General features: G+C 41.1%; 2 protein-coding genes across 2 annotated transcripts; both read right to left on the minus strand.

Annotated features, from left to right (window-relative positions):
• Positions 1-516: 516 nt before the first annotated feature.
• On the minus strand, positions 517-14705 carry LOC118105305 (protein SSUH2 homolog). The gene is made up of 12 exons (XM_035152912.2): positions 14567-14705; positions 11244-11324; positions 11087-11162; positions 10832-10961; positions 9468-9528; positions 8730-8851; positions 6404-6466; positions 6117-6184; positions 5508-5600; positions 4284-4389; positions 3661-3768; positions 517-3350 (listed from the first exon to the last, which is right to left on the minus strand). Exons 1-12 carry the CDS (start codon positions 14577-14579, stop codon positions 3210-3212), a joined length of 1062 nt encoding a protein of 353 aa, XP_035008803.2. The 5' UTR covers positions 14580-14705; the 3' UTR covers positions 517-3209.
• A 5867-nt stretch (positions 14706-20572) lies between these two features.
• rem1 (RAS (RAD and GEM)-like GTP-binding 1) lies at positions 20573-26543 on the minus strand. The gene is made up of 5 exons (XM_035150231.2): positions 26257-26543; positions 24471-24871; positions 22782-22864; positions 21562-21769; positions 20573-21291 (listed from the first exon to the last, which is right to left on the minus strand). The coding sequence occupies exons 2-5, from the start codon at positions 24835-24837 to the stop codon at positions 21014-21016; spliced, it is 936 nt and encodes a 311-aa protein (XP_035006122.1). The 5' UTR covers positions 24838-24871; positions 26257-26543; the 3' UTR covers positions 20573-21013.
• Positions 26544-27212: the final 669 nt, after the last annotated feature.

Consider the following 27212-nt stretch of genomic DNA (forward strand, 5'->3'; position numbering starts at 1 on the left):
CACCAACTATCGCTGGAAGATTTAATTAATTTTATCAAGCTGAAAATGTAATGGACTCTCAATTCATTTTGGAAATACTAACAAAATTATAATATTTACAACTGAAGTGTTTTAGACGGAAGCCTAAACCTGCAGGTCCCACAGGAAAATTCAACATCCTCAAAGCTGATACATGTAAAAGACAGTGAAGTAGTATAATTAACATTAATTTGTTTTATAGCATTTCACAGCACTTTGTCAGGTCTAAAGCTCTATGGTCTAAAGCTCTATGGTCTAAAGCTCTATGGTCTAAAGCTCTATGGTCTAAAGCTCTATGGTCTAAAGCTCTATGGTCTAAAGCTCTATGGTCTAAAGCTCTATGGTCTAAAGCTCTATGGTCTAAAGCTCTATGGTCTAAAGCTCTATGGTCTAAAGCTCTATGGTCTAAAGCTCTATGGTCTAAAGCTCTATGGTCTAAAGCTCTATGTTCCAAAGCTCCATACTATGGACGTGGTAAACAGATGTGACAGAAGCAGGTGAAGCTCAACAGTTTATTTTCTAGAGTAGCATACAATTGATGATCTACTACAGTAATAACATGACAGTATAGAGGTAGAAGTAGAGAGGCTTGTTAGTAACAGTACTGAGTTAAGGCATGTAGATTGCAGTTAGAGATGATAAAAGCCAAAGTCGCGTTAACATTATGTTTATATTGTTTACGAAAGCTACAACATTAAAGAGTCGACTGATAACATGTGTTACACTGGGATAAAAAAAAAAGACCCAACACCTGAGCATAATACCAATTGGTCATTTGTCACAGATAACCCGGTTGTACAGATGGCCGCCAGAAGGGGGCAGAAGAGTCTGTTTACACCTGATTCAGGCAAAGAGTGCCCTCTACAGGGGTTCTGTTGTACTGCAGGAGAGCAGTTTCAAAGGACAGGTAGCCTGAAGTGAACTGTTATCACCTAAAAGTCAGACGGAGACAAACTGAGCAGCTGTAGAGCCAAAGTTGGATATAACCATGACACAAGTTACTCCTCCATTAAGATATAAGGCATTTTTCAGCAAACGCCTGAATTATTTGCACCAGTTGCTATGGAGACGGGGAGGTTGTGGACATGTGCCTGTCCATTTCGTTTGCAATAAACCAATGAGCCTTGGTTGAAAAAGAGTGGAAAGAAGCCTCCTCTGTTCCTGTCACTCAATTTTTAGATAGGATTATTGGATTCTCTGCTTTGCTGATGACTCAACTCAATTCCTAAATAAAATGTGAAGAAGGGAGGAGGAGAAACGATGAAAAAGTCACGTTGTTGCTTCAAATTCAAAACATCATTATAAAATCATGGTATAATTGGTATCAACATTTTTGTTCTGACAGAAGAAACAACACAACTTCCAATGTTTCTTCCCTCGCAACAAGGACAAACCAACAGAAGCGCAAATATTCAACATTGGCTCCAGACATTGCTCTGGTTTTATGCTGCGTTGTGGTTTTAGTGGTTTCGATTAGCTGCTGTTCAGTTTTGTCCACTTGCTTCTAGACTCTCTGACTTGCAAATGATCTGTTTCAGGCTCCAAATGGAATTCAGTGGTTTTTAATTTATTAACCTACTGTTAGAACGCAAATGATTCATTCACTATTGCTCTCAAGACCACACCGGCCATTATTCCCTCTTCCTTCCTTCCTTCCTTTTATCCTGACTGCCAACTGCTTGGCTGAGAGGTAAAGTGAGAGAAAAGCAAACAGAGGGCATTGATGGAGCTTTTGCAATAACTAAAGTTTAAAATGGAGGGTTATTGTAAACACATTGACGCTGTGATTAAAAAAAAAAAACATTCTTCAATACAGTTTCAACACTTGGGTGATTTTTGTTTGTCATCAATACGCAACTGAATACGATGAACACAAGACAGAATTAGATAGATATAGATATAGATATATTTCTATACTAGAAGTAAAGGATAAAGTGGTAATAATGTCATTCAGTCTGTCCAGAGGAAAGGCAAATCAGTTACTACGCTGTAAACTGTAAACGTGAAAAAAGACTCACTCAACCAGGCAAGTTAATTCACCCACTTTTCAGGACAAATTCAACTTTGGTAAACTCGGACACACCCGATTTTGATGTCAACCAATAGCAACCTCATTCTTGGTTTTCTGATTATCGCTGGTTTATATCTCAGAGAATCTAATGATGACGTTTGTGAACCGGCTAGTTAGCAGTTAGCTCCAACCTATGGTGGGTCACCAACAGGTATCAAATATTCACGCAGACAAATTCAAGGAATTTAATTTTACTCTGACCCTTTCTGGAATGACCAGTCCTCTAGAAAAACTGAAACTTTATTTCTGGAGTCAGAAATGTCTGATTTGTTGGTGATGGATCCTCCACAGTTTAAACATTGAAGTGGTTTCTTCATTCATGAAACATTAACGCACAGAAGGAAAATACAAGTAGAAACCAGGTGAACCAGATTCTGTCGTAATTCAATTCACCTCCCCCAAATAAAATACCACATAATATATTCACCTCTGTCAGATTCAAACTAAATATATATTTTTTTTCTTTGCTGCTTCACCTCACATTTCACTTTTTGTTCCTTTCCTTAAAACTCACATTCATTTTTTGTTTCCTTTAAATACCGAGGACATTAAATGGCACCTGTTTGAAGTAAACTGTAAACAGAAAAATACCTTAATCTGTGTTTTCAAAATCTTGATTTTGGATACCAGAAGTTCAGACCTTGATGCAAAAGAATAATAAATGTACTCATGTCAAAACAGGAGTAAGAGGCGGAGTGTCAGAGCTGAGCAGAAAGTTCAGGAAACAAAAACATAAAGAGAAATCCAGCCCCTCCGGGATCCTTATGTTAGTGAGGACTGATTTTAGCAGATTCATTCTTTACAGGACGTCACAGTAAACAGTGTGTGTGTGTGTGTGTGTGTGTGTGTGTGTGTGTGTGTGTGTGTGTGTGTGTGTGTGTGTGTGTGTGTGTGTGTGTGTGTGTGTGTGTGTGTGTGTACTGTGTGAACCCAGGATTAACATGTTTGACCTGAGCTCCGACAGTGACTCTGATGATCTGGAAACATCATGTTGTGTTGTGTCGTGGAGGGAGAGGCTGATATGAAATAAAGAAACAATATGGAGAATAAACAGCTAAGTTCAGCTCTATATGTGTGTGCGTATGTGTGTGTGTGTGTGCGTATGTGTGCGTATGTGTGTCTACATGATGACACAGCAGCAGGTCGCTGGGTAGTTGTCGGCGCTGACTTGGTGCTCGTTGCCGTAGACGATGTAGACGTGAGAGTCGCCCTTCCACTTATAGTTCACCTGGGTGATGGGGATCAGCTCGACCGTCTGCCTCTGAAAGAGAGCGAGAGAGTCATGTTAAAGGAATAGTTCCAACATTTATTCTCTCTCATCCTCAGATGAATTTCAATCTTAATCTTAAGAGTTAGAATGTGGATAGCCTAGCTTAGCTTAAACACTGGAAGCAAAGGGAAACTGCTAGCCTGAGTCTGTTCACACTTAAACTAAATATTTACTTATTTTTACTAAACTACAATTCATTAATACTTTTACTGTGCATTGCTTCCTCCTAAATATTCTAATGGTGACCACACAGATATCTTTTTCAGCTTTGGGGTTTCTCCTGCGTGATTTGCTGGGCTACCTGCTGCAGGATCCTGGAGGTCTGGGCGTACTTGGCCTGGTGATCTTTGAGCAGGCGATCGGAGGCCTCGGAGATGGCCGGGTTTGGGAACCCAAGCAGTGGGTAGAGCTAAGGGGAGACAGAGAGACAAACACACGATAAGGACATTAACACAGTTAGTATTTATCCTTTGCAATGTCCTTCAATTACCCCATTAACTTTACTCAAGCGCCACCTGCAGGACAAACCTTAAATTACAGTGTGAGGTGTCTGAGGTTCACGCCTAAAAAACATTTCACAAAATGTACTAGATTTCTTTGCATTTATTGAAGAAACATAATAAAGGGACACAGGTCTGTATATCTTACTGTATTTAACAGTGTTTTAAGGGTTAAGGGTAGAATAAGGTTCAGGTCGGGGATAGGGTACTCTTAGGGTAAGTGTAAAGTTAAGGTACTTAGTTGTGACGCTTAAGATTAGCGTAAGGGGCGAGGGAATCTAATATGATAAGAAAAGTCCTCACAACTATAGAAACACTAATGTGTGTGTATGTTGAGGGTTAAGACTTGGCTTTGGGATCAGAATTAGGTTTAGAGGAAAGAATGTGTGCGTGAGTGAGTGTGCATGTGTGTGTGTGTGTGTACCAGGTACTGGTTGTTCTTGAACAGCTCCTTCCCGCTAACTGAGCTCAGATCATCGACCTTCAGACCAATGTTCTGCTCCACCAAATGGTCCTCTACATGATTAGTCCTAAACACAGATAAACAAACACTTTCACATATTAACACATGTATGATAGAAGAGACATGTTGCTTTTGATTTTCAATGTCACTTTAAATAATGCAACAAATGAACACACACACACACACACACACACACACACACACACACACACACTATATATAATTCCATCCCTTTTTTCATAAACAGTGTACAGTACAGATTTGTATCAATTTTAAATCCACATCACGCTGTTTTATCTTCATGCCACCAGAGGGTGCCACAGTGTTGTTATCATGGACAACACAACCGAATCCACTCCAGGATCTGGTTCTGTGTGAGCTGCTTAAAGCCCAGTAGACCTGTGATCAGATGTCGTACCAGTTGCAGAAGGATCATCTTCAACAACTTCTGCGATGTCTTTAAGGACCATCTGAACCTTTTCAAGGACTTAAGAAGATTCTTAAGACACCATCAAATCATGAAGAGTAAATTTCACTTCACAGAAAGGAAACTGTGTTTTTACAAGTAGAATCACCAACATCCACGGAACTAGGCCTCATTGTCTCTTAGTTCCCCATGTGGTTGTTCCTGTTTCTGTATCACAAAGAGCTGCACAGATCAGCACTAAATTAGGCTTCGTAAGAGAAGTGTTACAACCAGGGAATATTTGAAGACAAGAAAGACCAGCTGTCCTTCACAACTGGAACACCTGCCGGGACTACTGAGACAACTTCCATCGGAGCTACTTAAGAAAGCCCTTAAATCACCAAATGGAATATCATTGAAGACAACTGGAACATCTTCAAGTACCTTTGAGATGCCTTAAGCAACTCCTTAAGCAACCCCTTCCATAATCCTGTAGAACCTCCCCAATGACATCTGGAACATCTTCCAGGACCACAGAAACTTCTCAATTACCATTTGAACCTTCTCATGGGTCACTCTCATCAAAACCCAAAGCAACCGCTTAAAGGCGTCACAGGACCTCTTCTAGGACTAACATATCTTTAAACAACCCAGGCACCTATTCATTGATCCTTGAAACCTCTTTAAGGGACACTGGAAGCTTTACCAGACCCTAAAGAACCTGTTCAAGTACCATTTGAATTGGTTTAAGGACTCGCAGTTGTAGTATCAGTACTCACCACTCCACCTTGAGCTGGATGAAAGTCAGCAGTTGTCGTTTTCCATTACAGGTTTTGCAGTTCTGTGTGCCGTTACCATCACACTTTTTACAACTACACACACACAAACACATAATAACGATTAATACTGATGCAATTGTTCATTAAAAACACAAATAAGACAACAGTCATTCATGGCATTTAGGCACATCCCTTCTCTAAATTGTTTTCAGGGGATAACTGGACAAGAATGTGAAGCGTAACCACAAGTTAACTGAGTCAACCAACACTAAACAATAAAACAATACAATCAGGTCACAGTCACGTCTTTATTATTAACTAGAATGTCAGTTTAGTAGCACAAGGTTTGGGGCATCTTGATCATCAAAGTGTTTTTACTACCATTATGAAATCTTGTCCTTATATTATCTTTAAATTCCAAAGTCAGCGATGTTGGGACACGTCTTAGATTATACAAAAATGTGAGGTAACATGAAGCTGCGCCTGATGTGTTTTTTTTTTCTTTCTTTTCTGGTATAAGAAGGGACCTTCACTCAAGGGTGTGAGTAGACTTTGATTTAAGGTTCATCAGCCAAAATACCCCCCCACGCCCCGACCCCCCTGACGTACCTCTCTTGGCCAGTACTCTTACAGGTAGAGCACGTCTCATCATTGCCATGACACGCCCAGCACTCTTTCTTCAGAGACACACAAATAACACATGTTAACTGATACAATTTATACAATACAGAATACAAAAACTAATACACATTTAATTTGTTTTATATCTACTACAACCTCGGCTTCTAATTCTATATCCTGTCTTTGATATTACTATGTAGTTGATAAGTGAACTACAATTATTGTTAAGTCTATTAACACTGATTGATTAATTGACTGATTGACAGTCTACATACATGTCCTTTTCCATCGCACTCCTCACACGGCATGGTCCCCGAGCTGTGGCAGATGTTGCAGTCCTAAAGATACAAACACATACACGCACACACACACACACACACACACACACACACACACACACACACACACACACACACACACACACACACACACACACACACACACACACACACACACACACACACACACACACGTTCCCGTCAACAGTTGAACTTCTCTTCTAAATTAGACCTGTAGAATAAAACTCATTAAACCATTAGAACCTCCTCAAAAGACCCAGGGAACCTCCTCAGGTACTGCATGGAAGCTCTTAAAGGAGCCCTAGAACATCTCAAAGGATCCTGGAACCTTTTCACAGTGCATTCACTCCTCCACAGTCTCTGAAACCACCTGGAGGACTTCTGGAACTTCCTCAAGGACCCCAAGGGAGTCTTTTGATGCCCTACAGAACCTCCCCAAGCACAATCCAGACCTCTTCAAGAACTCTCAACCCTCCACATGACGTCAGGAACCTCTTGCACATGTTCATGGACTTCTGGACTAGGGTTGCAAAATTCCGGGAATATTCAAAGTTGGAAACTTTCCATGGGAATTAACGGGAATATACGGGAATTAATGGGAATAAACTGGAAACTTTGGGGTAATTTATACTAACTGTATTTACCTTGTCATATACAGACATAAATATAAACATTTTGTTTTGTCATAAGCAGACATGCATGCAAACATTTCTAATACACATTTTAAAAATGACATTTTTGACTTAATCCATTTGTGAGTAGAACTCTACCGTCTCTATGTGGATCTCAGGATAGAACCCGGTCAGTGAAAACTTATCAAAACCTGCAGGAACGATGGACTTAAATATGAAAATCGGACCTCAGCAGTTTCCTCTATGTGACAGTATGTTGGAGATGAGTATTGGTGGTTTCTGAATATATTTTTACTTTAGAGGAAATGGATGTAAAGTGCAAAGGGGAAGTAGTTTTACACAGTTTTTAATGGGAAGTAGTTCACAGGTGTAAAATGTCTCCTGTGGCTCAGCGGAGGAGAAAGCGATGCTGATGACGTCATCGACCATGATCAACCATGATCTTGGTTGTTTTAACCAAGATCATGCTGCAAGATCTAGAATTGCTAACGTTAGCCACTTGCCAGCAAGACAATTTTGTTCCTGTGGACTATAAATACAGTCACCTGTTTGCGTTGTCAATCAATAATGGATACTGCGTGCTTTCTTGGACAAGAGGACTTCGGACTTTCATTTGACGCATTTGATCATGTCGGGTTGAGAGAAAAATAAAACAATCCATTAATTCTGTCAATTTGGTTTACAATAGCTAGCTACATCCTTTTCAAAGAAACACAGCGTGTGCTGCATTCCATACATCTTTAAAATAGAGTTTTGAATGACGTTTTTATTGCTCAGCCTTTAATTTGCGGTAATTACTTTTATTTTTAGTAGCCCAACTCGCGCTTTTTTGATGGACCCCAACAGCCGCGAGTAATCGAGGTGATGGTGTACTTTTGTGTGGACATACATACATCCTACTCTCACTGCTGTAAAAAGTTAGCCTACTGTATACAAATAAACTTGGTATTAAAATGAACATGGCTTCAGTGTAACAAGTAATCAATATGCTAGGTAATGACAAAGACGTTCAAAAACAACAGAAAGTCATAGGTTTACGTTTCTGGCAGACAATGCTCCCAACTAGCTGCATCCAGGTTCCAGCTGAGCTAGGCTTGCCTATTCTTGTTTTCAACTACATTTAAGTTACCTGTTATAAGCTAACATTTGCAAAAAAAGTGTCAAAATTTCCCAAATTCCCAAGCTTAACTTCCCATGGAACGCTTCCGGAAATTTACCGAAAATGTTCCGCCCCTTTGCAACCCTATCCTGGACCCTTTTAAAGAATCTCTGGAGCCTCATTGAGGTGGCTGTTATAACAGCTTTGAGTACTTGTGGAATTTGTTCAAAGGCCTTTTCTGCTTGTGGGACCTTCTAATAGAAACATCTTCAAGGACACCTGAACATGTCACATTTATAAACAAAGATATCAATAATCCTCAAGGGGCATTTGAAATTGTCCCTGTACCAACTGAATATCCTCAATGATCATTAGAACGTCCTCACAGACCAAGGACTTTTCTAACCTCCTCCATGGGTAATTCAAACTTTATTTGATTTACCTTGATAACACAACATCCTGCTCTCTGATTGGCTTTCAGGTCAACAGTTAAAGTTCTTTTCTATATCATGAATCAATGTAAATTAAACTGCAGGTTACCACAACAGCAAGCCTGTCGTTAACCAATCACCTTGATGGAAGAGGTGAAGGGCACCCGAATCTCCTGCTTGTGATCGGTGAAGAGGCTGGGGGCCGTGACCGGCACCTCCCAGGGCTGGGGGGCGGTCTGAGTGTAGAAGTCAGCTGCCTCACCTGTCAGTCACACGAAACAGATGCCTCAACCCAACTGTCAATCAAAAACAATCTGAGAGAAAATGTCACAGGCTATCTTTTGAATTTCAAATTTAAAAAACAAGCAAACTGGGCAAGGGTGGCCACCTGGAGGCAATATTTCTGTCCCCAATAGGGTAAAAGCAGATTTTAATGTCAGTAGTTAGGGTTATGGGGCGGCACAGTGGTGTAGTCAACTGGGTTTGAACCCCGGCAGCAGGTCGAGGCCTTACTGTGTGAAGCTTGCATGCTCTCCTTGTGACTTTTCTACGGCTTAGTCCCATAGTCCAAAGGCGGCTTAGGTTATTGGAGACTCTGATTTTCCTGTAGGTGTGAATGTGAAGGCGAGTGGTTGTTTGCCTCTACATGTCAGTCCTGCAATATGCTGCCTGTCCAGGGTGCACCCCACTCGCTGGGATTGGCTCCAGTCCCCCAATGAAGCCGTACAGATAATATAATTAAGGGAAGGGTAAGTTTCCAGAAAATAAGTTAATGCAGTTTATGTTTGTGTGTGTGTGTGTGTGTGTGTGTGTGTGTGTGTGTGTGTGTGTGTGTGTGTGTGTGTGTGTGTGTGTGTGTGGTGTGTGTGTGTGTGTACCTTCGTGAGGTTTCTGGGCCCACTCAGTTGACCTGGACTCAGTATATGTCTCCAGCCGGTACTACAGAACAGATCATAGTCAAGTCATTATTCAAATAACATGACTTGATGATGTCACATGTAGCTGATCAGTAAGATGGACGTTGGCAGAGTTGCTGCTGTGAGCTACCAGAGAAGTTCTTCTGTCAGAGACAACTGGATTCCTGTGAATAACCTCTGGAGGAATCTGAGTTTTGTTTATCTACAGTGTAAACTCAAAGTCTAAACATTTGGCAGAGCCCAGAACACAATCACTGTCGTTACTTATGTAAAACGTAAGAAAATACACTTCAAGTGTAAACATATGCTTCAAGCTGCACATTTAGCTCTAGTGAAACGTGAGCTGTCAGGCAGCTGTTATTCGTTAAAATAGAATCCTGCTGTCAGTCAGATTGAACTGGATTTAGGCATCAAGATGCTTCACTGTTCTACACATTTGTCATATTACGGTTTGTTCACATGGTCACGTTGGCTTGGCTATCTACTTGATTTTTTGACACTGCATGTGTCTGTAATCAGGGAAAACAAGCACTCCTTGCTGGTCAGGGGTGGAAACACAAACTCACTAACTTACATCAACTGCATCGGTCAGACTCAGTTTGTATTTGTAGATGAGCTGCATTCAAGCTCAAACAGCTACGTTGTTGAAATGCATTTTCTCAAACAGAAGACGTAATTTTTCAAAATATATATATTTTTTTATATTTCTTGTCTATTTAATTTTCTTTTAAATGTCATTTTTAAATCTGTTCTCTGTTTGTTTTTTTATTACATTTTAACTGTTTTTTATTTTCATCTATATTTGTATGTAAAGCACTTTGAGATGCATTTCTTGAGTGAAAGGTGCTATACAATTTATTATTATTATTATTGGGGTTAGGTTAATTGGAGACTAATTGAATATTTTATTTCTGTATGTTATATATGTATGTTGTTGTGTACACCGCCTCTCGCCCAATGTCAGCGAGGATTGGCCCGAGCTGCCCCCCTGACCCTCGGAGGATAAGCATGATGGATGTGTAGAAGTGAGCATATGAATGGTTTTAGCTTAAAATCATCAACGCTAAGTCCTGGGATCAATTGTCATTATCCAGATAACTCAGACACTGATAGGACACTGTGTAAAGATCACAGGTGGAGACAATGACGTCCAAGTCATGAACCAAACCGTTGGCTTTAAGGTTGAGTTAAAGCAAAGTTTTCTGTAAAATGAACCGAACTAATCAGCGATCTGTATTAGCTCCTCTGATTCTGACAGAAACTGACTGGAGCATCATTCAGGAACAGAAACTACAACAACATAAATGGTGTGAACATCAAATCACCCTGTAGGTGTTGAATGGCTCCATGCTGGTGATGACTCCATCGGTGGCCGGAGATTCACTGTAGCAGCAATGAGACGATGCATAGCTCTTGAACGCCTCGCGAGCCACATCCTCAGCCAGAGACGGGATGCTGCAGTGTGCGCGCACACACACACACACACACACACGCACACACACACACACAGAAGCCATTTTCAGATATGAAAAGTTCTGGGTCAGACGTGTTCACAACATCAGGATCAAATCAGGTCTTACCACCAGTTGTCAGGTACAGGGCCGGGTTGAGGAGGGGCCACAGGCTCCAGGGGCATGGGAGGGGGAAGAAAACCACCTGCATAAGCAACAACAACATATCTCATACAAGCAACCACATGAATATTGAATGAAAACCTGTGGTTCGGTCGCCACTTACCTCCTCCTGCCATGGTGCCCTCATAACCGGGCACGTTGTTGAACATGTTGGCGGGGGGTGCGTTGAGAGGGGGATACAGAGCTGAAAACAAAACAGAAGGAAACAGTTGTTACACCTGATCATCAAGTTACACGTTGAACAGCTGAAGCCTGGTGCACACTAGAGGATTGCATTACCGCCACCTTCTGAACTGGAGTGTGGAACACTGGTGTGATGGAACGTGACTTCAGAAGAAAAACAAACATGGAGGAGGAAGGATGTCGTGTGTTCTGCTTTGCAGCGAAAAACAAAATGGAAATGAAAAAACCGATGGATGGAGTCATGGCTGAGAAGGCGTATACGTTCTGCAGCCCGAGTTGGAAATGTATTGTTGTTTTTAGTCGCAGCTGCAAAAGTAGGCAACATGAGGTTGGTGACTGTCGAAGCCGATTATCTTAAATATCAAACATGTTTGACTCAATCGATAGCATTAAGTTTATTTTGTAAGCCCCTCACACTAAAACGCCCAATTATTTGGGCAGATAATCGGCACCGACTGTCTGAAGAGGCAAATCGGGTCTAAAATCTAGATTATCCTCTCGTGTGCAGAACCCTAAAGAGAGTGGAAAGACATCAGACGTGTGGTTGTGTTTGTTCGACTGGTTTACGAGAACACTGAGTTACAGTCAGACTATCCGGAGGTTAAATCAGGCCAATAAGTGGAAACACTTGTGGCTGGAGCATGGTTGTAGTTATAGAGCAATAGTTTTGAGATTTTTGAGAACGTGCTGATTCACTGTCTTCTCTCGTAGCTCTTTGTACATGAGGAAGATTTCATCACACCATTTGATCATCTTGGTGAAATTCGGAAGAAAAGCAATATCAAGCTTTTCATGACGAAACAAACCGTTGAAAGGATTTTAATGACTCAGTCCTCTGCTGGAAATCCCTCAGCGTTGTGACACACCGCCCCCAGCCCTCCCAGCCCTCCCATCCCACCCAGCCACTGCAGCTGTTCTAGTCAGCCAAGTTTTAATTGTGGAGGGTGAACGTGAAACCAGAGCCTCCACAGATGAGAAAGAAGCAAAGAATTTCAATTATCAGGACTGATTTTTTTCATCTACCGCCTCGAATGTTTTACATATAGTACAAGTTAAATATTACAAGCTGCTACATGAATGTTTTGTACGCTCTGGCAAAAGACAGAAGCTTCAATTAGAGAACAAAACCAGTAGAATATGTTGCACAATAAACCACATAGTGTCGGATGATTACTTCATCACAAATCAGAGCAGATGTTTGTGATCTGGTTTATCAACCAGTCAGACGACTTGGTTCACGCTGGAGTCCCACCTGAAGAAAGACTTTTCCCCCTCCGGATGCATTCGTCAGAGGAGATTAGGATTAATTTTAACAAATTTTACCAGTAAATTGAATGTTTTACCCCAATTAAAGTGGATTAAGGTGGATTCAAGGATTCTAAGACGATACACTTTTTTTGACAACTGTAGTGTCGTCCCCTGACCAAACTTAAAACGTCTTTTACTGTCATCATTAAGCTTTTTTTTAACATTAGATATGATTTGACTTATTTGTAAAGATCTTGTTTTAGAAATACTTTTTATTCATTAACATGTTTTATTGAAATTTGTATTAGATTTAACCTGAAAGTCTGTACGTTCAAAATGTTCAATATACCACAACAGACTGATCTGAAAAGTCTAAACTGTGTCAACTCACATTTCTGATGAATGAATGGAGACGTGATTATTAAACCTCAGATTTGTCCTGAAGCCTTTAAATTTACAACAGGAAGTCTGTTACAAACTGAAAGACACGGGAGGGTCTCATGACAGACTACACCCAGATGCATTGTGGGAAATGTGGGCTCCAGTTTAGTCGACACTACACCACAGACTGAAAATCACTTCAGTGTATCTCAGCATCTGCTGCGCAAATTTTCATTACATGGAGGAGAAAAAGAGGGAGGTAGGAGAGGAGAGGAGGAGGAGAAGGAAGAAATGAGAGGAAGAGAAACAGAGGAAGGGAAAAGGGAGAAGGGTTGAGGAGGAAGAAGTAAAGGTAAAGAGAAGGCAGGGAAGAATTAGATGAGACAAGAAGGCAGTAAAGGAAAAGAGGAAGTATACAAGGTAAGGAGGAGGGCGACTAGAAGGAGCAGAGGAGGACGTGAAAAAAAAGGAGAAGGAAATACAGGTAGAGCTGGAGAAAGGAGGTAGAGAAGGAAACAATGATAGAAGGAGATGGCAGAGGAGTGGAGGAGGAAACAGTAAATGTAAAGAGAAGACAAGAAGGCAAAAAATTTAATGAGGATGTAAAAAAGTAAAGGAGTAGTGCGAATAGAGGAAAAGGAAGTAGTGAAAGAATTGAAAGGGGTGAGAAAGTACTTTCATATTCAAATTAGTTTCATGTTCAAATTATATTTTAACAGTTATTTCCCCTTTGAGCTCAAAACTTTGTTCCAAATTCATTTTTGGTTTTTCTGTCTAAATCCTGGGTTAGAAATTTACCTTTTCTCTTCTTATTTTGCCAAACTTTTTACTCCACATAATTTTGTTTAATGTCTATTTATTTGTCCTCAGTTTCAACAGGATCCCTCTCACACGTCCAGGTTAGATTCATTGTGATCCCTCTCAACTGAAGGGTTTGTGTGTGACTGTAGTTTGAAAGGTGTCCACACTGAACGACTGCTGTCTACAGATTAATTCTTCAACGAGATCTGATGATAATGTGAATAAAACCACCTCCAGCTCAGTTTCCTCTGATGAGATGACCTCCTAACTGATCTTTATTTATCGTTGTATTCACAGGTGCAGTTTCCTGCCGTTTGACCTAACTTCCGCTGCTTTTAGAGGTGGTGGTAACACTTTTAAAGACAAAGTTTAATAACTATCAAAGTGAAATTAGCCGATGGATCAGCAGTCACGAGCTTCATTCTATGTGACAGGAAGAGTTTTCCTCAGTACAAAGCTGGAAGTGAAGCTGGATTCAGTGTGACTTCTCTAAACTCTGCTTATTAAGGATGTATGAGGTATAAAAAACAACTCTTTTACCTGAGCTCAGTTTAAACAGTGTTTAACACACGAACCCAACATGATTAAACTGTGCTGAGGACGTTTTGCATTGACTACAGAAGACCTGCCTGGTTTTTCATTTACATTAAATCAATCAGGACACTTGATTGATTTAACCTTTTCATTGTCTTGAATGTCAGTGACTGGTTTGAAACCCAACACTGGTCTAATTCAACGCTTAAAACGTGAGGTTGAGTTTCCTCTTGGCCTGAGTTAAACCCGGACTAAAGTCACACTCAGTTCGGTTCCTACCTGCGCTGTTCATCCTGCTGCTGTTGGATCAGACACGGCTTGGCTCGCTTCAGCTCGCTTCAGTATTAATGAGTCTAGGAAACCTCCCGTTAGCTTCGCTGCATGTTACACGATGCTGTGACCGCAACTGTCCAACCAGCAGCAGCGGAGACCAGAACTTCCTGTCCAAAATTCAAAATAAAAGTCCAATTAACAAAGAACTTCAGTTTTCCTTGCTCAGTTATGCAGCACAACATTTTTGTGCCCAAGATGATCAATATGCAGATTATAAAGTGATTGACAACCTAGCCACCCACCTACCTAACCAGACTAAGCTGCTCTTAATCATTAGACTCTCGAATGTTGGCGTGGAAGTATTGACATTGATACTGGCTGCGTAGCGCTGACAAAGCACGAGTGACAAATTTACAGATGACCAAGAGAAGCTGCTAAATTTATGTAAACCCAGGGCTGGGAAACCCTTTTCCTATTTACGTTTTTATAAGTTCCTCTGTTGACCAAACTAAACGACTGAACACGTCACACTAACCTCGATAATGTGATGGCTAGAACTGTTTCTTTTGGTGAAGCATCTGATGTCAGATGGTAGTGATGACGATGCTACCCACAGATGGTTTTCCAGGTTTAGGTCAGTCAGTCCTGAGAGTCTTTGCAAGAGTCCATTTAGAAAAGAACTGCTCACAGCTGTAGGTCGTCCAGATACATCCTTCAGTGCGAGTCTCCTCAGAAAGACGTAGTTTATAGAACCCGAGCCGAGGGAGTTGTCGCACCTGCTGTAGCTCTGAGCTTGTTGCTGTTTGACAACTTCATTGTTTTGCGTATTTACTTTTCATGTCCTGAAACCTTTCGCCTAATGCCTGAAGGAGTTTTACACACTCTCCTGCATAATCAGGCGTTACAACAAACATTTGTTCTTGCAGGAAAAAATATAGTTTTTTTTACACAGAACACAATTTGATGTGGTTTCAGCAGCTATGCAGCAGCAACAAGTCTCCTTCACAAATTCTACTCCTGAATGAGGTTCATGGCTAGGAGCTAACTTTAACTTGTTCAATTTTGACAAAAAGACATTTGCTGTATTGTTGAATGAACTAATTGGAAGTCGCTTTGGATGAAAGCTTCAGCTAAATGACGTGGAGTGTAATGTCATTTCTTCTCAATTTGCTTTGTATGTACTCTGAATAACAGAATACTTATTTAAAATTTCCCATTCATAAGAAATGTCATTATTGTTATGCTACTGGACAACCATCTACAAATATAGGTCGATGGATCAATATTTGAACTGATAAGGAGGCTTTTATTTTGAAGGACACCGTCACAACCTGCAGTGGGAACGTGTCGTTTTTCAGTATCTTGTTGTTGCTGAGCTGCAGGAATTTCGACCACGCCCCATCTGGAGTTGACGATAGAGCCGAGCAGAAAATATGAGAAGAAGTGGACACGAAATATACAAATGCAATATAAACAGGTTGTTTATTGATCAGATGCAGGAGCTAAAATGTCAACATTGATACATTGTGGCCAAAATCCCCTTTTTTATTGAATCATAAAAACCCAAATCAGAAAGCGTTATTGTTGACTCAGATTTAGATTCTAACTCCCACGTTAAAATCTATTGCAAAATCAACCTGTTATGATAAAATGTTGCATGAATTGGGAGATACGTGACTCAACAAGATGTAGAAAGACTCGTTCTCTCTTAGGTTAGATCTCTGTAATAGTCTTTTCTCAGGGCTTCTTTGAAATAAGACTTTTAAAAACACTGCAGCCGCAGATTATTCTGAATCCTGCTGCTTTTACAGCTCTAACAAAAACCAATAAAGCTTAATATTACGCCCGTACTCAGATCTCTGTTTTAAATATCAGCTTCTCCAAAAACTAACTTCTGTTACTTGTCTACAAATCACTTAATTGGTTTAAGGGTTTAAGTAAATCTCTGACTTGCTTCCACACTATGAACAATCTGGACCAATCTGCTCAGAGTTTGAGGATAAAAATGAAACAGTGTGAAGCTGGAATAAACTACCAGAGAATATCCGATGTTCTCTGAATCTGGATACTTTTAAAAACAGGCTGAATACTTTGATGTCCAACGCTGCCATTTTATGTATTATATTGTTTTAATTCTTGTTTTGCATTTTAGAATATATAGGACAAGATGGAGATTATCCCTCTGCTAAGGCAGGCCCACCACAGGCTGATCAGACCTGGGTGTGTGTCCCTCACAACTTGGGGCCCAGTTGAACTCTTTCCTCCTGATCCAGAGCCATAAGCTGCAGCGTTCTCCAGTCCATGATGTTTATACTTCACATTCTTTTATTTCCATGCTCTAATCTTTTTGTTTATTTTTATTTCCTCTGTGCATGAATGAACTTGTGTTGCAGCAGTTCTGCAGGGTCTCCGTGGCCCTGCCCTCATGGTGTTATTGTCTTGTTTGCAGTGCCTCCAACAGAAAAGACCAGTGTTTACTAGTGTGTCTGTGACTGTTCCTTTACATCAGTGAAACATGTCTGCAGCTGTTCTCCGCCTCGAACAGGCTCAGGCAGCTTGCGTGCCCTGAAGGTAAATATTTCTCAGGTCAATAGGAAGCAGCCACCCTGAGGATCCTGAAAGCAAATGTCAGCCAGAGGGAGTCAAGCCTCAGAATAGAGCGTGTGTCAAATTCAGGGTGAAAAATGTTCATGTTCAGATGATTTCCCAGCAACATAGATGTATGATCTCTGCCAAGAGGATATGCACAGGGCTGGATTAACCTATAATAAGGCCACAGGGCAGAAGAAGCTGCAGGAACCTGTTAGTCCCCCCGTTCTTCATACCAGACCCAATATTTGCTTTTTGGTCATTTGTTTAAGCACAGAACGGAAAAATTTAATCTTTCAAAAGTAGGTTTTGGTACAGATACGGTGATAAAGCAGGACCCATGTTAACACTCTTATCAGGTCACCTGGAGCTTTACCATAGTGCACTTTGCTCCCAGTGCACATTGATACAAACCAGTTGAGACCATACATTGTAAATATAGATGGACAACGTGTCTCTACTTGTTCTTACTATCCAGAAGTGAATATGTCATCAATATCAAATATTAGTGTGTAACGAACTTCCTGAAATGACAGAAACTGTCTGAGAAAAAAAGGATTTTATGTGATTTTTGACATTTTAGAGTTTATATATCTTCCTTCAGACTTTTTCCGTTTTTCCTCTGACGTCCCGCTCAACCTGTTGTTGTTGTACTGCTGTGATGCAGGTTTTAAATTATACAAACAAACTCATCATGTCACCGTGATTGTGTCAATTAGATGATGTTTGAAAAAGTGGACTCAGAAGAGATTAAAGTACTGTACTTCTCCAGCCAGCAGGGGGAGCCAGGGTCTCACACACACACACACACACACACACACACACACACACACACACACACACACACACACACACACACACACACACACACACACACACACACACACACACACACACACACACACACACACTGGCACAGTGTCTTCAGTTTACATTCCTGTAGCAGTGTCAGTTTGAGTGTGAGTGTGTGTCAGTGTGTGTGTATGTGTGTGTGTGTGTGTGTGAATAAAGAGGGAGAGTTACAGTTCTGGGATCAGAAACTTGGACCACAGACACAGAGGAAACTTTATAGTTTAAACAAACATTGGTGGGGGTTTGATTCTCTGTGTTCTCTCCTCTTTGTCTGGAAATCCAACGCACCTCAGTGTTTGAAATGTGCTTTAGAATAATGTTCAGGTCTGTTGACGCCCGGCGAGTTCAGACTCATTCAGAGCAGTATGCAATGTTTTCTGATGAGGAGAGAGTGGTTATTATTATTATTATTATTATTATTATTATTATTATTATTATTATTATTATTATTATTATTATTATTATTATTATTATTATTATCTCTGTACTGCCAGATATCTGGTCCGGATCTGCAACAAAATGTAATAGTTACCTGACCTATACCACTTCTCACATTATTTCTTGTTTGTTGTAAAGCACTTTGTTACTTGTATTGAAAAGTGCTGTACATGAATGTATCATTGATAATATTATTATCCTTCCAGTATTTTTTGCATAATTTTGATACACATAATAAAATGTATACATTTTGTTGTGTCACATATTTGTTGCGATTAATTAACAAGCTGCATAATCAGATTTTAGGGTTAAAAGCTTTAGGTTTAATCAGCTATACATCTCCATATCCAACCTATATTAGCCATGAACCAATAACCCATATTACAACAGCCAATTGCTGGAGTTTCATGTCCACTGCTGGAAAACAACAGAAGAGAAAGAAAGATCAGATTCTAATAAAGTCTGAACTAATCAAGTCATTGATTATTGCAAAAATCAGCCTTCAACTCTTCTCTCTAACTTTTACACCTCAGAGAGGAAACACCAGTGTTTCTGTTGGTAACAGCTCTGAGCCTCTGGTCCTCCTCCACTGAGAGGATGTTTACACATCTCTCTCTCTGTGTGTGTGTGTGTGTGTGTGTGTGTGTGTGTGTGTGTGTGTGTGTGTGTGTGTGTGTGTGTGTGTGTGTGTGTGTCGCCCGGGTTGAGCAGTCATGCATTCTTTCCATTACCCTCATCAAATCAATGTTCAACTCTCCTCCTCCATCCACCGACCCTGAGCAGCCGCGGCGAGTGTGAGTGTGTCGTCCAAACCGCCCGATCAATAAACAGATATTTGATCTGTAAAAACTGGGACAACCAGTCTGCCTGATGGGGTTTCCTACAGAGTCCTGCTGAGCTACAGCAGTTTGTTGTTACTTCACAGCAGCTCGGCTTCATTTCTGTTCATTACGTCTAAAAATACTATTTAAAAAAAATGACTGGGTCACTGACTTTCATGATCATGTGACTTTCCCTCTAAAGCCACCAGCAGACTTGTGGTTTTGAAGGGCAGGTCTCAACCATAGATTGAACATAAAGACAGACGACAAGAAAACTTCCCCAAAGTGAAGCAAAATCTTAATCTTGATCGCCCCCTGGTGGCTGGCCGCAGTGTTGGTCATAAACCCCTGCCTTCACCATGTTAGCAGATGGGACATGGACCAAACTGAAGATTTTGGTAATTTAGAGACTCCGGCTCTAAATTACGTCAAAAACAGATGGTGGCATATTTTAACTTTGTTTTCGTACAACAGGAGGAAGTGAAGATGCTTCGTCCGTCTTGGTCTCGACAACAAAAAAAATACAATTTGACATAGACAATCACAAGATGATTTATAAAAACATCTAGCTGCATTTTCAGGTCAACATTAACAGTTTTCCATTACTTTAGTTCATGACTGATATTCGATACTTTTTGTTCAGTTACGAGCATGTTAACACTGATTATCGAAGCTCTTTGCCTGAGAGGCTAAACTCAGGGCAGTAAAGTTCCTCTGTGAGCCACTGTCCCATCCATCAAACACTCAGCCTGGTCCTCGTCAACCACACAGAGGTATCACCATGCTGCCATGACGACCGCTGTCTAAACAGCCTCTTCTTCAACTGTAGCTAACGGTGAGCAGGTCACCGTAGCAACAGCAAACATCCAGGAGGCCCGGGGTTGACGTGATGAACTGGGAGTGTTTATGTTTATGTGAGGTGGATCACGGAGGTTTGATCCCTGCGGCTCCTGCCAAGAGATCACAACTCAATTAAAACAGATCAGATTTAATGAGCTGTTTAACATTAAATCTAATGATAAAAACAACACAAATCAAATGAAGCAAACTGAACTAAAATCATAGAAATCGAAAGTCACCAACGAAAATCGTAAAGAGTTTCTGCCCCAACGAGGCAAGGCCTCAACCCGCAGAACCCCAAATTCAGCATGTGGAGAAATAAAGAGTGACATTCCTAGTTACAGTTTGTTGGCTGTGATTGGACAATCGCTGTTCAAGGGAGGGGATTTGTGATTGGTCGGTTGTAAATGATGAAAACAAACAAACCGACAAAATGTAATACTGTTAAGTATTGAAATAAACGCAAATGAAATCCATAAATACATCACAGTGTTGGTCATTAGACAAATGTAAAAACATGATTTTGTCGTGACTGCACCGTTACGAATTTATTCTGCACAGTGTTGAACTGAAAACAGTAGAAACGTCCAGAACAGTGGGACACTACAGGACATCACACAAACACACACACAGACACACACACAGACACACACACACACGATTTTTAACAGTGGTGATGCTGCACAGTTGTCTGGCGTCTTCAGCATCTTTATACTTAGAAGGAAAATCACAGAAATGTTTAAACCAAAAGGTCAAAGGTCAGGAAAATGAGTTGGTTGTAATGATCACAGCGAGAACGTTAAAATCCAACGACTCCGTTTGTCCAATTAAATTGTTTTTATCACCATCGTCCATGATATCACAAGAACGTCAACAAGTCAAAAAATAAGAGACTCCGAGTGGACACGTGTCTTCAGAGGACGGCCAGGTCGTGGCAGCTCTTGGACCGCACTTTGACCGCCATGCGCTGGTTGTTGCGGGCCACCAGTCTGTCCAGGAATCGCCGGGCCTTCTGGGTAAGGCTCTCCTTGCGTTTGTAGATGGAGCGGCGCCGCTGACCGGCCTCACCGCCGTCCTGACGGAGACGGATCTGTCGGACCACGCCCTCAAACAGCTCGGTCACGTTGTGCTGCAGAGATGCCGACGTCTCGATGAACTTACAGTCAAATACCACCGCACACGCTCGGCCCTCTGGGAAAAAAGACATGTGTAGATTTTAGATATAATACTGTCTCCCACTCTTGTTGTGTTGTGTTTATGTACAGTGTCTTCAGAAAATATTAATATCCCTTCACTTTGTGCACATTTTATTGTGTGGATTTAATTTTATACTGTCCTCAATAATCTAAAATCTCTCATTAACAAAAGTAAAACTTGCAGCTTTGAATCCTGCAAAAGGCGAAGGGGTCTGAATTCTCTCTGAAGCCACTGTGCGTCTCCCCTGTGACCTTTGACCCCCACCTTCTATAGCGACTTCTCTGGACCGTACCAGGTCGCTCTTGTTGCCCACGAGGATGATGGGAAGGTTTTCTGCCTGACGGGTGCGTCGCAGTGTGATGCGGAGCTCAGCGGCGGAGTCGAACGTGGAGCGGTCCGTGACGGAGTAGACGATGACGTACGCGTTTCCCACTTTCAGGCAGTCGTCCTGAGAGGAGCCGCCCTCCCCCTCCTAACGGGTCGAGAGACACAGACACAGAGAGGGAGAGAGAGAGAGATTTTTTAACAGCTAGATTCTAACCATGTATTTAAAGACGGATGACATGACGGCGCCCTACGAGTGAAGCATAAAGCATCTCAATCGCCCCCCTGGTGGCTGGCTGCAGTATAGAACAGAAATCCAGCCTCCTTCATGTTAGTGGATGGGAGCAAATGAAAAAGTCAGAATACATATAGTTCTTATCACATGTTGTTCAAGAGACCGACTCGACAGCAGCATTCTTATCATATTTTGACCTAATTTCTGGACAGTGAGAGGAAGCGGAGATACGATTGTACGTTTGTATTTACAGTCTATGATGTTAACACTTATACGTTTTCTTGATCTGGTCAGAGTCAGGGTGAATAGCAGCAGGCTCAGCAGCCTAAACATACTTTAATCTGGAAACATCATTCATGCTGCAAGACCTTGCAAACGCTCCCAGGCATGCTGGGAGATGTAGTCCCTTTAGATTAAGACAGCGGAATTTACGCAAACATGAACATAAAATATGTAACATCACAGTGCAATGACCCTTCATACCACTGGTTATCTTAAAAAACGAATGAATCCCCAGGAATCATTAAACTGAACTAAATAAAATAACGAGAGTCAACAAAGTGATTCATAATTTCCATCTCTCCGTGGTCCAATAAACCCAGAAGGTCTGACGGTCAGTGTCAGTGAAGCTGACAGATTCCAGACAGTGGCTGCATCATGTCAGTGAACATCTTAAAGTGGAAACTTCACATTTTCCACACTGAACTGGGAAATAAACCTCTGCACATTTTTATCAGTGAACTTAAAACTGAAAAAATTGAAATACTTTTAAAGAACACCATGATTCTTTATTGAGAAAAAACTTTCACACAGTAGAACAGAATCACTGCATGTTTTAAATAGAGCATTGCGGAAAATGTGCCCTTGTATAAATATAAAGTTTATCCTAACACTCATTATTTACAGTATTGTATTCACACCGTACCAGTTTGTCGTTCTCCCAGGTGTCCATGACAATGAGCGTGGTTTCCTCTCCATCTACTGTCAGTGTTCGCTCATGTGTTTCCTCTGTAACAAACAATAAACACAAACAATAAACACAAACAATAAACACAAACAATAAACACAAACAATAAACACAGAGAAGGTTTTCAAATTTATACTATTCAAAATTTTCATGGCAATTCTTCTTGTTGCCATTTTTCAGTCTGTACTGAAGTGGTAGTTGGACCGACCGACTGAGCGACCAACCAACCAGCCAACTGACCGACTAACCAACCGACCAACCAACTGACCGAGCGACCAACTACGCGACCGACTGACCAACCCAACAACAGAACAACCAACTGACCGACCAACCAACCGACACGCTGATTGACCGACCGACCGATCATCCAACCAACCAACCAACAACTTAATAAGTTTAAAGCCACAAGCAACACGGAGGACCAACAACAACCACAGCCGCTCTGTCTGTCTGTGATCAAAAACAGACAAACATTATTAACCAGGTGAATAAACAAACAACAATGACAACACATGTAATAACCTAGAGTGAACTACAACTTCAGCAAACATCAACAACAATAAAAACACACAGAAGTGAACCAGAGTGTGACCAGTCGACCTGAAAACTGACGGCAGACAGGCTCTGCCCTCTCTCACCATGTCAGACTATTATCACTGGATCAATACAGACTGTCAATCATGGCTTTGGGCCAATCAACACGTGACATGGGAGCTGATCGATGATGTCGGGGTCAGTCAAGGTTGGGATGTGAAAACAAAGTCAGTGACAGAAGCTGAGCAGTGAACTGCAGAGGACTGAATCAGAGAGTAAAACTTATGATAATCAAACAATGGTACAAAATGTGGTGAAGAGTTTCCCCGACAACTCAGTCAGACATTTCAAGTAAGTTGAACTTGTGAGAAACAGCAGACGTCTCAGTCGGAGCAGACCAAACCATAACACGTGAAAATTGTCTTAATGTGGAAAATCCCTGTAGTGTTTAATTCATTCATATTTAATCTTAAACTGAAAAGTTCAACATTTTGGAAACACTCTTATTGGCTTTCTTTCTTTCTCTCTGTCATTTAAATGTGAGAACACTCATTAGCAGCTTAAAAACCCAATAATCAGTGTATATCTTATTTGTTTGGAAATAATCTGACATATATCAATCATAAAATGGCAATTTGTCATTTCAGCTGGTTGCTTTTAACCTTTGCACAGAGCCGGGAGAGATGTTTCCCTCTGGATCCAGCTTTGTGCTAAGCTAGGTTAGCAGGCTGCTGGAAGTAGCTTATTATTATTATTGTCTCCACTTCCTCCCACTATCCAGAAATGAAGCCATAACATCCAGGAACGCTGTCATGTTGCAAATTTGGAGTCTGAGCAGAAAAGATAGGGTTATGGAGCCACGCTATCAAGGTCCTGTCAATACACATGCTCAACCAATCACGAGTCAGTCTCAGCTGTCAATCATGAGGTTTCACCTGAGGAGGCAGGGTTTATGATCTATGTCGCAGCCAGCCACTTGGGGGCAATTGAGACACTTTGGCTTCACCTTTGGGGAGCTGTCATTTTGATCATATTCTGTCTACGGTTAGAACAGTACCTATGTGCTAATGTTAGCCCCCATAAGCTAATCATCAACCAAGCATTAAGTCCCACCTCCAGCATGGTCGTCTTTGTCCGTGATCCCGGCAAATATTCCTGCCAGGCATGTCTTTCCGACACCGTGGTCGCCTAGCAACACAACTCTATAAACGCAGTCCGAGTCGCTCTGCGAGTCGTCGTCTGAGTCTGAACTCCAGTGGGCGCGATAGTGGAGGGATTTGTCACCAGGGTGATAGGAGGCTGACTGTTCAAGAGGAGGGTGGCTGCGCTGGGGACAGGGCTGCTCTGGGTCGGGCTGGGTGCCGCCGTGTAGCCGGGGTTCCCGGGTCCAGGACGGGTGCTGGGAGAAATGGCCGGGATGAATCGGTGTGCTGCTTCGCCGTCGCAGGGGCTGTTTCTCTCTTTGGGTGTTGAGGGTCATGTTGCTACGGTAAAGACATCAGGACGGGACGGACCTGAGGGAGGAGACAGGATCAGCGAGGTGTCAGAACAAAGTCTGGTCCACTACTTTAAAATGTTTCATCCTTCAGTAAGAGTTTGATTGGCTATTTGGGTTCACTGACACATCATCACTTTTTAAGTTGATGTGGTGAACTTGTTTACACAACTTGTAGATCTAGAGTGACTCTAACATTCATTTAAAGTCACATATTCACTCTCTTTTATCTCCATTTTGGTTCTCTACCAACTCATTAGATAAATATCTGTCTATTTAGCTGTTAAATGCTCCACTGGGTTCTCCAGCCGTCTCTTTCTATCCACTGAAAGTACAGTGGGTTTTAAAGCTTGTTCTCTGACAGCTGTCTGCATGACGCTATGAAAGCAGTACAAGTGAAACAAAACAGCACGGTTGTGGGTGGACAGTTAAACAATGAGCTCAAAGTCACTGTAAAGCTCCGTAAAGCCGAGGTTTGGGTTGTAACTCTCTGCAAGTTATCTATACAATCAGTCCCTTCTACATGGTCAAACATTATCATATGATATGATTGTTACGGACACTGGATAGATGATCATTTGTAAACGCTCAGGTTGGATCCTGGTTAAACTGAATGGATCTATGAAGACTTCCAGTGCTCCACAGAACATTAACACACAAACAAACCTCCTACAGCAAATAATTCAGGTATTTAAAGCTGCTAAGTTTGATAATCAGCGATGGTGAAGGTGAATCAAAGCAGGTCTGTACTCCAGACTTTGGCGATAGTCAGTAAACTGCAGTAACTCAACCTTGAAAGTTGTGTACAATCCTGCTCTTAGGAATAAATAGTATTTTAAATGTTTGCTCAATCATCCACAGCAGAACTTCAAGCCACCAGAGGCCAAAAGGTCACAGTTTCCTCATGTTAAATGTCATGTGGTTAACCACTGCTTGGTAGCTTAGAATTTAGTGAACAACAGCAGGTGCCATTAACCCATTAAAAATAAAGAAATAACGAATTTACGTCTTTCATATCAAAATCACACTTCTACCTATTTTGTGAATATGTTAATGTGAAATATCCCAAAACACATACTTGTATGCCTGTTTGAATCCAGTGTGAAGTTCACATGTGATAAAATGTGTGAAATTAAAGCTTTTAACAGGCAAAATGTCTGAAAATCACATGTGCTGATAATAATGTGAATTTGGTTTTGGGGCATTTCACAAACAAGATTTTACATTTAACGTGTGAAATAAAAAGTTTCACACAAGCTTTTTGTAAACAAATGCTAATTTAAAGACAAAAAAGTTCAGCAGAATATAACATTTAGAGATAGATAGATAGATAGATAGATAGATAGATAGATAGATAGATAGATAGATAGACAGACAGACAGACTGATAGATAGATGAACTTACCGTACACCCCATGGACAGCGTGTGTCCGTGCAGCCTCAGTAAACAGCAGAATTGAACTGAGCCTTGTGCCTCTCGCTGCGTCTGTGTCGGTGTAACAGTACCCTGGTGCTACAGTAACCCGCCTGGAAAAAAAAAAAAAGTTCCACAACAGCGTTAAAAATTCAGCAGTGGAATCACAGAGTTATCTACCTCCCTCTGTTGTGTGAATGTGTGTGTATCAGAGCGACAGCAGAGGAGAAACAGATATCTGAGGAGGGAGCCTGTGTGTGTGTGTGTGTGTGTGTGTGTGTGTGTGTGAGTGGGGGGTGTTTTATCAGTGTGCAGGGTGAGTTGGCTGAGGAAACATTATGGTCACTTCCTGTTCGACCCTAGAGACACAGTTTGGCTTCATGAAACATTCTAGTTGTGTATAAAACATTAGGTGATGATTTCTTTTTAGCTTTACAATCACTAACACAAACCCCTAAACTAAAGAATAATGGATTAAAGCTTTAAATATTTAGTTTACTCACTAATGTCCTGACTAAACGATTAGAGACGTTCTCCATTTAATTATATAGAACATTTAAATATATTGATCAGTATCTCTGACTAAATATCAGAGAACAATGATGCGACCAAACCCACAAATATTGAGTTTTTTCAACAGAGAAAAAAGCAGCAAAACCAATAAGTTCACAACAAATACAAAGTCAGTACAAGTTTTTCACAACAGGCGTCAGGGGATTATTATCTCCGCCAAGGAGGTTGTGTTTACGTGTATGTTGGTTTGTTAGTTAGAAGGATTAAGCAAAAACTCTAAACTCGACCCAAGGATGAACTTTGGATGTGGATCCAAATCAGAGGGCGGATCCAGGAATACCCCCCTTTTTTTTCAACATTTAGATTTTCCATAAAAAAATGTATAGATCTTGATGAAAAAAATGCAATCATGGATGTTTAGGGGACTGATATTT

The sequence above is a fragment of the Hippoglossus stenolepis genome, chromosome 3 (assembly GCF_022539355.2).
Source record: "Hippoglossus stenolepis isolate QCI-W04-F060 chromosome 3, HSTE1.2, whole genome shotgun sequence".
Classification (NCBI taxonomy): domain Eukaryota; kingdom Metazoa; phylum Chordata; class Actinopteri; order Pleuronectiformes; family Pleuronectidae; genus Hippoglossus; species Hippoglossus stenolepis.

Bases quoted from the DNA above. Each gene is read 5' to 3' on its own strand.
- rem1 (XM_035150231.2), bottom strand. From the start codon at position 24,837: ATGACCCTCAACACCCAAAGAGAGAAACAGCCCCTGCGACGGCGAAGC. The intron at 21,770-22,781 runs GTACGGTGTGAA...TCGACCCGTTAG, and splicing joins CCTGGGAGAACGACAAACTG to GAGGGGGAGGGCGGCTCCTC. The intron at 21,292-21,561 runs GTGGGGGTCAAA...CTTTTTTCCCAG, and splicing joins CAGAGAAGTCGCTATAGAAG to AGGGCCGAGCGTGTGCGGTG.
- LOC118105305 (XM_035152912.2), bottom strand. The intron at 8,852-9,467 runs GTACACACACAC...TGTGACTGACAG, and splicing joins GGCCCAGAAACCTCACGAAG to GTGAGGCAGCTGACTTCTAC. The intron at 6,467-8,729 runs GTGATTGGTTAA...TTGTATCTTTAG, and splicing joins CCTTCACCTCTTCCATCAAG to GACTGCAACATCTGCCACAG.